This window comes from Ylistrum balloti, unplaced genomic scaffold, assembly GCF_031769215.1.
Source record: "Ylistrum balloti isolate Yb309-2 unplaced genomic scaffold, AGI_CSIRO_Ybal_v1 Utg370326, whole genome shotgun sequence".
Lineage (NCBI taxonomy): Eukaryota > Metazoa > Mollusca > Bivalvia > Pectinida > Pectinidae > Ylistrum > Ylistrum balloti.
Window position 1 is genome coordinate 204774 of NW_026782238.1, and position 16040 is coordinate 220813.

At 39.8% G+C, this 16040-nt stretch overlaps 1 protein-coding gene across 1 annotated transcript; it reads left to right on the top strand.

Annotated features, from left to right (window-relative positions):
* Window positions 1-1333: 1333 nt before the first annotated feature.
* LOC132553424 (uncharacterized) lies at window positions 1334-12866 on the top strand (the record flags this gene model as incomplete). Its single annotated transcript, XM_060217669.1, has 4 exons — window positions 1334-1369; window positions 5116-5214; window positions 8658-8790; window positions 12782-12866. Coding segments are annotated over exons 1-4 (353 nt in total), but the record flags the coding sequence as incomplete, so codon positions are not given.
* Between the last annotated feature and the right edge of the window lie 3174 nt (window positions 12867-16040).

A 16040-nucleotide genomic window follows, 5' to 3' on the forward strand; every position in this document is an offset into this window, starting at 1 on the left:
TAGTTGGCCGGCAAAAGTAATCGATAAGCGGGGGAATAAAAGTACGAATCTGTGTAATAAAAAGTGACATTACGTACACCGAGGGTTAATCTCAACCTACCGCTCTCCATACCGGACAGGATGAGTATTCATAGCGAGATCGACGGGACGGAAACAACTCAGAAACATATAACAAAGCCGATATTTAATAAACACAGTGAAATGGACCAGTGAAATACGACATCAGAAAGCATAAAACTTCAATTCCCGGCTATTTACACGTGTTTAAAATCAGATCACTGACGCGCCCAGTTCTCAGATAATACACATATACAGTTCAATGTCAGTATATAACATATCGTGTGCATCCTTAGACAGTAGGTGTCTGAAAATGTGGTATACCCAAGGCGATCACTTCTGTTGTGTGTGGTCCTTTGATATACTTTGGCACGTGCTGATTTGTCAGAATTCTGCTGCATATAATCAATCGATCGATTTGCTCCCCCCTACCCCCTCTTTTATCGCTATCTGCAGCAAATGGACTGGAAATATCCGTTCTGTTGACTTATTAATAATGTTGATAGCGGTCCTTAGTTCAATACCAGTAATTTGTATTCACACCAGAGCCAACAGGGATATATATATTTGTTTAAATGAATGACATATCAGTGAGTTTAAGACACTTGTTACCCTGAGAGACATACAACTGGGCTGTACATCTAGACATCAACAGAAAACAGACTACACTATTGTGATTTTAACTTGTCTATTGGCCGCATACATCTTCTCCAGCTGTTTTATTAGTTTGGAATTCGTTTAATATAGAATTTACGATAGACCGAAGTAATTGTCTATGGAAATTCCCACAGAATCCATTGTATTGTTCATTCTCCTCTGGAGGACAACGTGAGGGGATCCTCCGGGGATAATACAGTTCCCTCTAGTGGTGAAGTCTACATTTAGCCAGGTACGGACTTTAATACCTGTCATCTTCTGTCAGCTTAATAATACTGGAAATCTGGACTTTATTATAAAAGTTAAACGCGAACAAACATAAGTGGTTTCTAGATAGAACGATAACGACAATGAACAGTTTTGAATACCACATGAAGTGCCAGATCACGTGTTAAATTTTAAAAGGACATCACATCAATGTTGACCTAGTCTTTTGTGACAGATACACGACAGTGGGATGTAAGTTTGATGGAGGATGTCTATGACTAGGTGTGTGAATCTGACGGGTCCGTTTGGCAAAGGCGCAACAGTACCTGGACGGTATATATATCGTATGGTATCAATAGATTAGGTGATGAGTTTGACCAGGTGAAGCGATGTAACTGACCAGCTCTGGACAATGGACAGATGGATTCACTCTGAGATTCTCGCAGTTGTAAGTAACCTTATAGTTTTTAGACGTCCACCAGATTTGATATAGTATGAACATAATTACTTCATGTTTTATGTGTCGACGTTGGCCTGTTTAGTCATTCGACCCCAACCTGACTATACAATGTTTTCAAAATTAAACCACAATTACATGTACATGATAGTGAAATAGAAACATCAAAATTAGAAAACTGCAGTTACCATGGCAATGTAACCGTTCCTTACGCCATTGTGGGCGCAAACGCATTTTATTCAATATAACAGCTACATACACTCTGTCTCGTTGATGACACGTGACATTTACAACAGACCACGTCTCAATTTCTAGGGAAAATCTAAGACGATTTTAGAGGCAGGTACATATGGAGAGCCAGACATTGTACAGGTACATACACACTGACTTGTTAATGACACGTGACATTTACAACAGACCACGTCTCAATTTCTAGGGAAAATCTAAGACGATTTTAGAGGAGGAATGTACTAAATATTTCTCTCTTCGTGCGTTCATAACACTGTAAACGCCATAAGACCATGTCTTTACATCTGTTACATTTGACTGGTGTTGTTTGGAGTGTAACACATCATTATATTACTGTATTACACCAGGTACGTTTAGATATGATAAACATGGTGTTAAGGGTAGCTTAATACCAAGCTAATAGTTGTCACAATTTGATTGAAATAGAAATAATCCGCCATTAGTAACATAACTGACACATTATATGAGATCAAATTAAACCTCAAAGATACCATGGTTTCCAAGACGTGAGGCGTGAATGGTGAACAGTTGATTAAAACTAGGCATTCTAGATTTAAAAGATTTTTAAATTGATACATGCAGTCTTAAACATGTACTGTGCATTATTGGCCAGTAAGGTAGGTGATTGGTAAAGACTTAATTAACTGGATAGTGCTGTACCAGCATGTTGTATTTTTGAAACTGTACAAGTTCTTCATATCCCACTGATTATCAATATTAATAATTAAATCAACTTTCATCAAAGTCGAATGAAACACCGCGAGACATCATGGTCTACAGCTGTACAGGTACATCTGTGGAGAGACCTGGTACTGTACAGGTACATCTGTGGACAGACCTGGTACTGTACAGGTACATCTGTGGACAGACCTGGTACTGTACAGGTACATTTGTAGACAGACCTGGTACTGCACAGGTACTTCTGTGGTCAGACCTGGTACTGTACAGGTACGTCTGTAGACAGACATGATACTATATAGGTACATCTGTGGACAGACCGGGTACTGTACAGGTATATATTTAGACAGACCTGACACTGTACTGGTACATCTGTAGACAGACCTGCCACTGTACAGGTACATCTGTAGACAGACCTGGTACTGTACAGGTACATCTGTAGACAGACATGGTGCCACTGTACAGGTACATCTGTAGACAGACCTGGTACTGTACAGGCACATCTGTGGACAGACCTGCCACTGTACAGGTACATCTGTGGACAGACCTGGTACTGTACAGGTACATCTGTAGACAGACCTGGTACTGTACAGGTACATATGCAGACAGACCTGGTACTGTACAGGTACATCTGTGGACAGACCTGGTACTGTACATGTACATCTGTAGACAGACTTGGTACTGTACAGGTACATCTGTGGACATACCTGCCACTGTACAGGTACATCTGTAGACAGACCTGGTACTGTACAGGTACATCTGTAGACAGACCTGGTACTGTACAGGTACATCTGTAGACAGACCTGGTACTGTACAGGTACCTCTGTAGACAGACCTGCCGCTGTAAGGTACATCTGTGGACAGACCTGCCACTGTACAGGTACATCTGTAGACAGACCTGGTACTGTACAGGTACATCTGTAGACAGACATGGTACTGTACAGGCACATCTGTGGACAGACCTGCCACTGTACAGGTACATCTGTTGACAGACCTGGTACTGTACAGGTACATCTGAACACAGACCTGCCACTGTACAGGTACATCTGTGGACAGACCTGGTACTGTACAGGTACATCTGTGGACAGACCTGCCACTGTACAGGTACATCTGTGGACAGACCTGGTACTGTACAGGTACATATGTAGACAGACCTGCCACTGTACAGGTACATCTGTGGACAGACCTGGTAATGTACAGGTACATCTGTGGACAGACCTGCCACTGTACAGGTACATCAGTGGACAGACCTGGTACTGTACAGGTACGTCTGTAGACAGACATGATACTATATAGGTACATCTGTGGACAGACCGGGTACTGTACAGGTACATATTTAGACAGACCTGACACTGTACTGGTACATCTGTAGACAGACCTGCCACTGTACAGGTACATCTGTAGACAGACCTGGTACTGTACAGGTACATCTGTAGACAGCCCTGGTACTGTACAGGTACATCTGTGGACAGACCTGCCACTGTACAGGTACATATGTAGACAGACCTGCCGCTGTACAGGTACATCTGTGGACAGACCTGGTACTGTACAGGTACATCTGTGGACAGACCTGGTACAGTACAGGTACATCTGTGGACAGACCTGGTACTGTACAGGTACATCTGTAGACAGCCCTGGTACTGTACAGGTACATCTTCGGACAGACCTGGTACTGTACAGGTACATCTGTGGACAGACCTGGTACAGTACAGGTACATCTGTGGACAGCACTGGTACTGTACAAGTACCACCTGTGGACAGACCTGGTACTGTACAGGTACATCTGTGGACAGACCTGGTACTGTACAGGTACATATGTAGACAGACCTGGTACTGTACAGGTACATTTGTGGACAGACCTGATAAAGTTAAATTTCCCTGTACAATGTATTTTTGACTCTCACTCAATCAGCCGGGGTTCAGCTACCTTTCTAGTGAAATAGTATGGAGGTACCTGCCGGATTCCTTTAACAAGTGGAGGCTGTAGTAAGCTTGGTTGTTGTGTTACGATTCATTTTTATGTTATGTAGATGTTTCTCAGACCACATGTCTGTCGATATTAAACAAAGTGTAAACTTTACATTAACATGCTGTCATTATGTCTATAATCTTCTTATATCATATGTTCAGGAAAGATTTAATTGTTGTTTGTTGATAAACTGTAAATCACATTATTGCATGTGAAATAAATTCTTTTTATTGATATGTTGATATGTCAAACCGCAGTAAACGAAAGATTGGTTTGTCAATTACTAATACATTGCATATTTTTTTTTATTTACTTACCATTTTTATTTTATTTTTTATTTGCATCTGTTCAAACTGCACCCATTGATACTAAATAACAAATAAGCGAAACCTGATATATTACATTTATGAAAAAATATAATTTTTTAAAATGAAATATTCAAATGGGATTTACGATTTCCTGTCACCGAACCATCAAAATGTTATATAAATATCTTTCATTTTAAAGTTAAGAAAAATTAATTATCAAAATCTCTCGCACATGGCATCTTCTAATATTTTGTGCAGCAAGTCAAACCATTACTGGTGGTCGTTGCACCGTACACCGATCTCTGTACCGTAGTATGACAGGAGTTGATGGTGATGGAGGAGATAGTCAGTCTTGTTTGTGATTACCAGACATTGTGTCATGTGTGATAACATCGTGTAAAATGTGACGAAACTGAGGCAGACTTTTATCCCGTGATACAAATAAGTTGGAGACTTATAAATAATTGACAACAGTGTCCGTGTGTGACACGGATGATAATATCGTTAACACCTTGGTTTTGTTACATCAACAGTTTCGGAAATGCCTTTGCTGCCGACGTAAGGAAAGACAATGGAACCCGATAAACCACAGAAAAAACTCCAAGAGAATCCGAAGAGAAGACACACACGTTGTAAGTTACAAACTAATAACAAATAATGCCTTTGTGATACATCACAACGTATTTGTAGGTTTTAAGGAAATATGTATCTTAGTAATTATTTACAGCTAATATAGGAATACACACCACAAAGCTACACTAACACTGAACGTGTGATTAGAATTTAACAAAAATTGAAATACTAACAGAATCTTTCTTCAAACTCAAACACGACGGTACTAGGACAAAATATAAACAAAAATATAGATTTACACGGAGACTCATGAGAAAATAATACAACGGTGATCAGACCAGGTGTTTCGGAAGGGTAACCGCCGTTTGTTCCATTGGCGAAACCTGTCTTGAAAATATTGGTCAATTCAAGTGAGTAGTGTCACGTTCCTAAATGGGAACACGGTAATCAACAACAGACCTACCAAGTCAATCATTTCTGTATACGATACAGAAGATTCAATCCAATAACACACTTGTAATATTGAAGACAAATCATTAAACAGTTCTATATATGTAGCTGTAACTTTGAGAGCCAATAGTAAACGGTATCTCTCCTATCAACTCCTCTGTCAATATTTAGAAAAAAAAGACAATTCATTCTTCAAGAGGTGAACCATTCTTAGATTCTCGCACATTCTGTCACTGCTGAAGTCACTGTACCTTCACAATCATTACGATATCAGTAAAACAGTCTTTTGTTACTATAAGGACATCAAATTCTGTATGTTTTACTCTGTGTAGCACAATATCATCTATAAGTCAGGAGTAGTGGGTCGGAGGATCTGTTATGTACAGGTCACTACATGTAAAACGATTCATGACACTGTAGTCACCAAATTCAACAATAGTTTGTCGGAAGACAAGTTATGGTCATGTTACTGAACAAACACGAGACTGTAGTCACCAAATTCGACAATAGTTTGTCGGAAGACAAGTTATGGTCATGTTACTGAACAAACACGAGACTGTAGTCACCAAATTCGACAATAGTTTGTCGGAAGACAAGTTATGGTCATGTTACTGAACAAACACGAGACTGTAGTCACCAAATTCGACAGTAGTTTGTCGGAAGACAAGTTATGGTCATGTTACTGAACAAACACGAGACTGTAGTCACCAAATTCGACAGTAGTTTGTCGGAAGACAAGTTATGGTCATGTTATTGAACAAGCACGACACTGTAGTCACCAAATTCGACAGTAGTTTGTCGGAAGACAAGTTATGGTCATGTTACTGAACAAACACGACACTGTAGTCACCAAATTCGACAATAGTTTGTCGGAAGACAAGTTATGGTCATGTTATTGAACAAACACGAGACTGTAGTCACCAAATTCAACAATAGTTTGTCGGAAGACAAGTTATGGTCATGTTACTGAACAAACACGACACTGTAGTCACCAAATTCAACAATAGTTTGTCGGAAGACAAGTTATGGTCATGTTACTGAACAAACACGACACTGTAGTCACCAAATTCAACAATAGTTTGTCGGAAGACAAGTTATGGTCATGTTACTGAACAAACACGACACTGTACTGTCTGTAGTCACCAAATTCGACAGTAGTTTGTCGGAAGACAAGTTATGGTCATGTTACTGAACAAACACGACACTGTAGTCATCAGAGTTTGTGTGGCAGGACAAAAATATAATAATACAATATGTCGATATCTAACCAATAAATCGATTATGCGTAGTCACGTAATCATTGGCGAGTTAATTTGTGCTTGGCCGGCTCGTCCGAAATCCGACTGGTCAGCAGAGGGTCATAATACTGGCCATGAAATGCCACTACAATAGAGCTCTTTACGGTCTCAGAACACAACTAACTTGGTAACAATGACTATTATGTTCTGTCACGATTCGTTAATATACGACGAGTAATCAAACTAGTCTTTACTGATCTCCAATTAAATCAGTAATTGACATGATTACCATAGCAACGGTCACACATACCCTAGTGACGATCACTCATGCCGTAGTGTCAATAAACAGCTGTACATATCACAGTAATAACCAACATGTTGTATCATTAAAAACACATATCACAGTGACAGTGCTACACATCATAGTGACGGTCACAAATACCAAAGTAACGGTCACACACATCACAGTGACGGTCACACATACCAAAGTAACGGTCACACACATCATAGTGACGGTCACACATACCAAAGTAACGGTTACGCACATCATAGTGACGGTCACAAATACCAAAGTAACGGTCACACACATCATAGTGACGGTCACAAATACCAAAGTAACGGTCACACACATCATAGTGACGGTCACTAATACCAAAGTAACGGTCACACACATCATAGTGACGGTCAAACATACCAAAGTAACGATCACACACATCACAGTGACGGTCACAAATACCAAAGTAACGGTCACACATACCATAGTAACGGTCACACATATTATACTAACAGTCACACATACCATAGTGACGGTCAAACATACCAAAGTAACGGTCACACACATCATAGTGACAGTCACACATACCATAGTGACAGTCACATATATCATAGTAACGGTCACACATATCATAGTAAAGGTCACACATACCATAGTAACGGTCACACATATTATACTAACAGTCACACATACCATTGTGACGGTCACACATATCATAGTGACGGTCACACATACCATAGTGACAGTCACACATATCATAGTGACAGTCACACATATCACGGTGACAGTCACATATATCATAGTAACGGTCACACATATCATAGTAAAGGTCACACATACCATAGTAACGGTCACACATATTATACTAACAGTCACACATATCATAGTGACAGTCACACATATCATAGTAACGGTCACACATATCATTGTAACGGTCACACATATCATTGTAACGGTCACATATATCAAAGTAACGGTCACTCATATAATTGTAACGGTCATACATATCATTGTAACGGTCACACATATCAAAGTAACGGTCACTCATATCATAGTGACAATTACATATATTACAGTGACAGTCACACACACCATAGTGACAGTCACACATATCATAGTAACGGTAACACATATCATATTAACGGTCACACATACCATAGTGACGGTCACACATATCATAGTAACGGTAACACATATCATAGTAACGGTCACACATACCATAGTGACAGTCACACATATCATAGTGATGGTCACACATATCATAGTGATGGTCACACATACCATAGTGACGGTCACACATATCATATTAACGGTCACACATATCATAGTAACGGTCACACATACCATAGTGACAGTCACACATATCATAGTAACGGCCACACATATCATAGTGACAGTCACACATATCATAGTGACGGTCACACATATCATAGTGACGGTCACACATAACATAGTAACGTTGGTATAACATAAACTGTACGTTTAATAATTATATTCCCACACGTGACAATAACATTTCATTACTGTTTGAAATTTTCAGCATTTTGCCAAGAAGGTGAATAAGGTGATGCCCCTCCAGTACGAACACACCTTTACTAGCTCCGACACGAGCCTGAGGAACTCGCTCCCTAAATCGCCGTCAGAGGAAAGCTTTTATCTTGAAGATTTTGACGGTAAGTTTTGATTGCTGTTATCGTCACTAGTAACTATCACTTGTTGGACATCATCCTAGTAATGACATAGATAGCACGATACGACATAACAAAACTTATCATCATTCTGCAATATTTGTATCTAAAAGAATTAAACATTACGGATGTAGGTGTAGCGAAAATAACGGAACAACACAACATCAGGACAGTCCCATTATGGTTGTAGGTATAGTTAGATGAAGAGGACAGTCTCACTGTGTTTGTAGTATAGTTAGATGAAGAGGACAGTCCAATTATGGTTGTAGGTATAGTTAGATGAAGAGGACAGTCCCACTATGTTTGTAGTATAGTTAGATGAAGAGGACAGTCCCACTGTGTTTGTAGTATAGTTAGATGAAGAGGACAGTCCCACTGTGGTTGTAGTATAGTTAGATGAAGAGGACAGTCCCACTGTGTTTGTAGTATAGTTAGATGGAGAGGACAGTCCCACTGTGTTTGTAGTATAGTTAGATGAAGAGGACAGTCCAATTATGGTTGTAGGTATAGTTAGATGAAGAGGACAGTCCCACTATGTTTGTAGTATAGTTAGATGAAGAGGACAGTCCCACTGTGTTTGTAGTATAGTTAGATGAAGAGGACAGTCCCACTGTGTTTGTAGTATAGTTAGATGAAGAGGACAGTCCCACTGTGGTTGTAGTATAGTTAGATGAAGAGGACAGTCCCACTGTGTTTGTAGTATAGTTAGATGGAGAGGGCAGTCCCACTGTGTTTGTAGTATAGTTAGATGAAGAGGACAGTCCAATTATGGTTGTAGTATAGTTAGATGAAGAGGACAGTCCCACTATGTTTGTAGTATAGTTAGATGAAGAGGACAGTCCCACTGTGTTTGTAGTATAGTTAGATGAAGAGGACAGTCCCACTGTGTTTGTAGTATAGTTAGATGAAGAGGACAGTCCCACTGTGTTTGTAGGTATAGTTAGATGAAGAGGACAGTCCCACTGTGTTTGTAGTATAGTTAGATGAAGAGGACAGTCCCACTGTGGTTGTAGTATAGTTAGATGAAGAGGACAGTCCCACTGTGTTTGTAGTATAGTTAGATGAAGAGGACAGTCCCACTGTGTTTGTAGTATAGTTAGATGAAGAGGACAGTCCAATTATGGTTGTAGGTATAGTTAGATGAAGAGGACAGTCCCACTATGTTTGTAGTATAGTTAGATGAAGAGGACAGTCCCACTGTGTTTGTAGTATAGTTAGATGAAGAGGACAATCCCACTGTGTTTGTAGTATAGTTAGATGAAGAGGACAGTCCCACTGTGGTTGTAGTATAGTTAGATGAAGAGGACAGTCCCACTGTGTTTGTAGTATAGTTAGATGGAGAGGACAGTCCCACTGTGTTTGTAGTATAGTTAGATGAAGAGGACAGTCCCACTGTGGTTGTAGGTATAGTTAGATGAAGAGGACAGTCCCACTGTGTTTGTAGGAAGAGTTAGATGAAGAGGACTGTCCCACTGTGTTTGTAGTATAGTTAGATGAAGAGGACAGTCCCACTATGTTTGTAGGTATAGTTAGATGAAGAGGACAGTCCCACTATGGTTTTAGGTGTAGGTACATCATTGATAATGTCATGAGTTTCGATCCACAATTCATGTGACGTTGATGATGGCGCGATGAATAGGTTTCATAAAAACTTACAATTTGTTAATGTTTTTTTCAAGTATGTGAGAACAATAATCAAACATTGGTCCGTTCCGTGGACAGAGATATCGCAACCTTCGTGTAAGAGTTTTAGCTGGTCACCACTCGGCAAACCTTGCCCGACAAGACTTTTTTGACCATCCAAATCCTTACACGAGGCCTGAGAAATCCACGGAACAGCACATGTAACATTCTTTTAGTCTCTGCAATTTTCACGTGTTTTATTATTGTTAAACATTGGGATCTATAAATGCCCGACTATTTCTTGTTTCCTTTTCATTCGTTCTGATGACATTAGGGTGAGGGTGGTTAGGGAGAATCGATTCTTTTATATATCTTGTTTTATCATTTTATGTTTAACAAAATGTCTATACCCATCTCAAGGCCTGTTAGCTTTGTTGAGCTGTTCCTGAATGCATGATAAGGTTCTCTGCTGGAACTGTCATCTGTAAAATCCTTCGCAATATGTGTTTAATAGGTTGGGGCTCACCTTGTTATCCGAGATTGCTTGGCTTTTTTACTCCCACAGATCACCTCTTCCATAGATAAGTTTTACACGTTTAAGTATCAGTACTTCATTTATCTCAGTAGTTTGCATTCCTGTATATGATATTTCTAGATTCCTTCCAACAATTGTCCTCAGACATCCATTTCAATGAAGGCTGTAAAGTATTATTATCTGTTAGGATCCAATGTTTGATACCATTCCATCATCCTCATCAAAGGTTTTAGCGAAAAGGTTGTATCATGGTTAAGATTACGGAAATATTTTACAATCTAAAAATTACTACATTTGTTTACCCTGGTGTGATATGAAGTTGGGTGCTGTCGATATGTGTTAATATGCCTGTTGGTTCGGCTGTTGTTTACCTTGTTCTAGGAAACATGACATTATTTACTTGTATTGAACAACATTTACATGGTTTGAGTCGTCGATGAAGCAAAAGACGCTTACCCTTCCGGAACACATTGTCCTATTTTCCATGACGTTTACGTGTTTCTTTCGTTAACACTTGCATCAGTTTCATTTGATATTGCTATTTCATATCGATACTTCCTTTGTTTATTTAACACTTTTGGTGCACAATCATCACTAATTAGTCGCCAAAGGGAGATAAAATTTGTATGATTAATTTTAATTTATTATCTGGTACAACCTGTTTATATAATACTTATTTTGCATGGATAAGTGTTAATTGTTTGTGTGATTGACGTACAATCTTTATAGAACATGTTAATATCAGGTTAAAGGTGTGGTCGCATATTTCTAAACCTTCCATTTCTCCTTTTTTGAAAATTAAGAGATGTTGCCAAAATGTTTTTGTAATTTGGAATGCACTAAATCGAGAAAGGTATCTTATCCCTTCATTTTGCCTAGTTAAACATTTACATTGAACGCTATCTAGAAAATCATTTTAGGAGAGCTATTATGTTAGTTGAAACAAATATTGTTTGTGTAAATTAAAATTCCTCTTCCCCGGTGTGTAGAATTTAGGAATAAATCAACATTAAGTTAAATTTTCTCTATCCTATCTTGATTGATTTTTTTGTTATTTGTTTTTTAGTGTGTGTGTTTTTTTGTGTGTGTATTTCAGTCAAGACGTGGTCTATTCTAGCTTCCAGCTCTTTTTGCTTACTTCTTGAGCAGACTGCTGATATTGCTATACATAATTTCAGGATTTATTAAAGAATCCTTCTTTAGTGTATTTAAAAATGTTGAATTCTTTGTTCCATTAAAACTAATTTCCAATGTCTCAGCTCAGTAATTATCTTCCTCCTGATCATATGGTCCTTGATAACTTCTTTTTTTGGGCTCTTGGGTAGCTTAGTCGATGGAGTAGAATCTCGACCGTCATCTTTGGTGATGTCTGGATCTCAGTATAATAATGTTCTGAGACAAGAGAAGGTAGAATATGTCCTAGATCAGCGGTACTTGTTGATATCCTGTTTAAGGCATTCTCTTTATTTTTAACATTTTTTTCTTCTGTCTTATGTCTTAATTAATCTAGTGACAATATCTACTGCTTTTCTCATCATATTTGTTTCTCCTAATGACATGTATATTGTTTGGTCACGTCTTTTCCCTTGTCCTTTTTTTATTTAGAGTAACCACGGTATTTCATTCCCTCTTAATTATGTTTCTCCCTCACATCATCACACTCCCACAAATCACACAAATGTTTTCTATTTCTTTCTGTTCTTTGTGACTGTTTGGTTTTGAATTGTCGCATTCACATGACCATTTCCAATTTTTTTTATCAACTCAATAACATCTACAAGAGCATGGTTGATTTATTTGTTGTTATTACTTCTACAGAGTTTGTCGAGACCTTTGTGGACCAGACACTACAGCGGGCAACAGCAACACTTATTATAGAACTCAAACCAAGGACCATCACGACGTACGTATACAAACTAGGGTCCTTAGCGTCAAACCGTACACCATCACTACGTATACAAACTAGGGTTCTTAGCGTCAAACCGCACGTCATCACGACGTACGTATACAAACTAGGGTTCTTAGTGTCAAACCGTACACCATCACTACATATACAGACAAGGGTTCTTAGCGTCAAACCGTACACCATCACTACGTATACAAACAAGGGTTCTTAGCGTCAAACCGTACATCATTACGATGTACGTATACAAACCAGGGTTCTTAGCGTCAAACCGTACACCATCACGACGTACGTATACAAACTAGGGTTCTTAGCGTCAAACCGTACACCACCACGACGTACGTATACAAACCAGGGTTCTTAGCGTCAAACCGTACACCATCACGACGTACATATACAAACTAGGGTTCTTAGTGTCAAACCGTACACCATCACGACGTACGTATACAAACTAGGGTTCTTAGTGTCAAACCCTACATCATCACGACGTACGTATACAAACTAGGGTTCTTAGCGTCAAACCGTACATCATCACGACGTATACAAACTAGGGTTATTAGCGTCAAATCGTACACCACCACGATGTACGTATACAAACTAGGGTTCTTAGTGTCAAACCGTACATCATCACTACGTATACAAACTAGGGTTCTTAGCGTCAAACCGTACACCATCACTACGTATACAAACTAGGGTTCTTAGCGTCAAACCGTACATCATCACGACGTATACAAACTAGGGTTCTTAGCGTCAAACCGTACATTATCACGACGTATACAAACTAGGGTTATTAGCGTTAAACCGTACACCCTCTCGACATACGTATGCAAACTAGGGTTCTTAGCGTCAAACCGTACACCATCACTACGTATACAAACTAGGGTTCTTCGCGTCAAACCGTACACCACCACGACATATACAAACTAGGGTTCTTAGCGTCAAACCGTACATCATCACGACGTATACAAACTAGGGTTCTTAGCGTCAAACCGTACACCATCACGACGTATACAAACTAGGGTTCTTAGCATCAAACCGTACACCATTACGACGTACATATACAAACTAGGGTTATTAGCGTCAAACCGTACACCACCACGATGTACGTATACAAACTCGGGTTCTTAGTGTCAAACCGTACACCATCACGACGTATACAAACTAGGGTTCTTAGCGCCAAAAAGTACACCATCACTACGTATACAAACTAGGGTTCTTAGTGTCAAACCGTACACCATCACGACGTATACAAACTAGGGTTCTTAGCGTCAAATCGTACACCATTACGACGTACGTATACAAACTAGGGTTCTTAGCGTCAAACCGTACACCATTACGACGTACGTATACAAACTAGGGTTATTAGCGTCAAACCGTACACCACCACGATGTACGTATACAAACTAGGGTTCTTAGTGTCAAACCGTACACCATCACGACGTATACAAACTAGGGTTCTTAGCGTCAAACCGTACACCATCACGACGTATACAAACAAGGGTTCTTAGTGTCAAACCGTACACCATCACGACGTACGTATACAAACTAGGGTTCTCAGTGTCAAACCATACACCATCACGACGTATACAAACTAGGGTTATTAGCGTCAAACCGACATCATCACTACGTATACAAACTAGGGTTCCTAGCGTCAAACCGTACAACATCACCACGTACGTATACAAACTAGGGTTCTTAGTGTCAAACCATACACCACCACGACGTATACAAACTAGGGTTCTTAGCGTCAAACCGTACACCATCACTACGTATACTAACAAGGGTTCTTAGTTTCAAACCGTACACCATCACGACGTACGTATACAAACTAGGGTTCTCAGTGTCAAACCATACACCATCACGACGTATACAAACTAGGGTTATTAGCGTCAAACCGTACATCATCACTACGTATACAAACTAGGGTTCCTAGCGTCAAACCGTACAACATCACGACGTACGTATACAAACTAGGGTTCTTAGTGTCAAACCATACACCACCACGACGTATACAAACTAGGGTTCTTAGCGTCAAACCGTACACCATCACTACGTATACAAACTAGGGTTCTTAGCGTCAAACCGTACACCCTCTCGACGTACGTATACAAACTAGGGTTCTTAGCGTCAAACCGTACACCATCACGACGTATACAAACTAGGGTTCTTCGCGCCAAACCGTACACCATCACTACGTATACAAACTAGGGTTCTTAGCGTCAAACCGTACATCATCACGACGTACGTATACAAACTAGGGTTCTTAGTGTTAAACCGAACACCATCACGACGTATGCAAACTAGGGTTATTAGCGTCAAACCGTATACCACCACGACGTACGTATACAAACTAGGTTTCTTAGTGTCAAACCGTACACCATCACGACGTATACAAACTAGGGTTATTAGCGTTAAACCGTACATCATTACGACATACGTATACAAACTAGGGTTCTTAGTGTCAAACCGTACACCATCACTACGTATACAGACAAGGGTTCTTAGCGTCAAACCGTACATCATCACGACGTATACAAACTAGGGTTATTAGCGTCAAACCGTACACCATCACTACGTATACAGACAAGGGTTCTTAGCGTCAAACCGTACACCATCACTACGTATACAGACAAGGGTTCTTAGCGTCAAACCGTACACCATCACTACGTATACAAACAAGAGTTCTTAGCGTCAAAACGTACACCACCACGACGTACGTATACAAACCAGGGTTCTTAGCGTCAAACCGTACACCATCACGACGTACATATACAAACTATGGTTCTTAGCGTCAAACCGTACACCATCACGACGTACGTATACAAACTAGGGTTCTTAGCGTCAAACCATACACCACCACGACGTAGGTATACAAACTAGGGTTCTTAGTGTCAAACCGTACACCATCACTACGTATACAAACTAGGGTTCTTAGCGTCAAACCGACATCATCACTACGTATACAAACTAGGGTTCCTAGCGTCAAACCGTACAACATCACCACGTACGTATACAAACTAGGGTTCTTAGTACAAACTAGGGTTATTAGCGTCAAACCATGCACCATCACGACGTATATAGGGTTCTTAGTGTCAAACCGTACACCATCACTACGTATACAAACTAGGGTTCTTAGCGTCAAACCGTACACCATCACGACGTACGTATACAAAC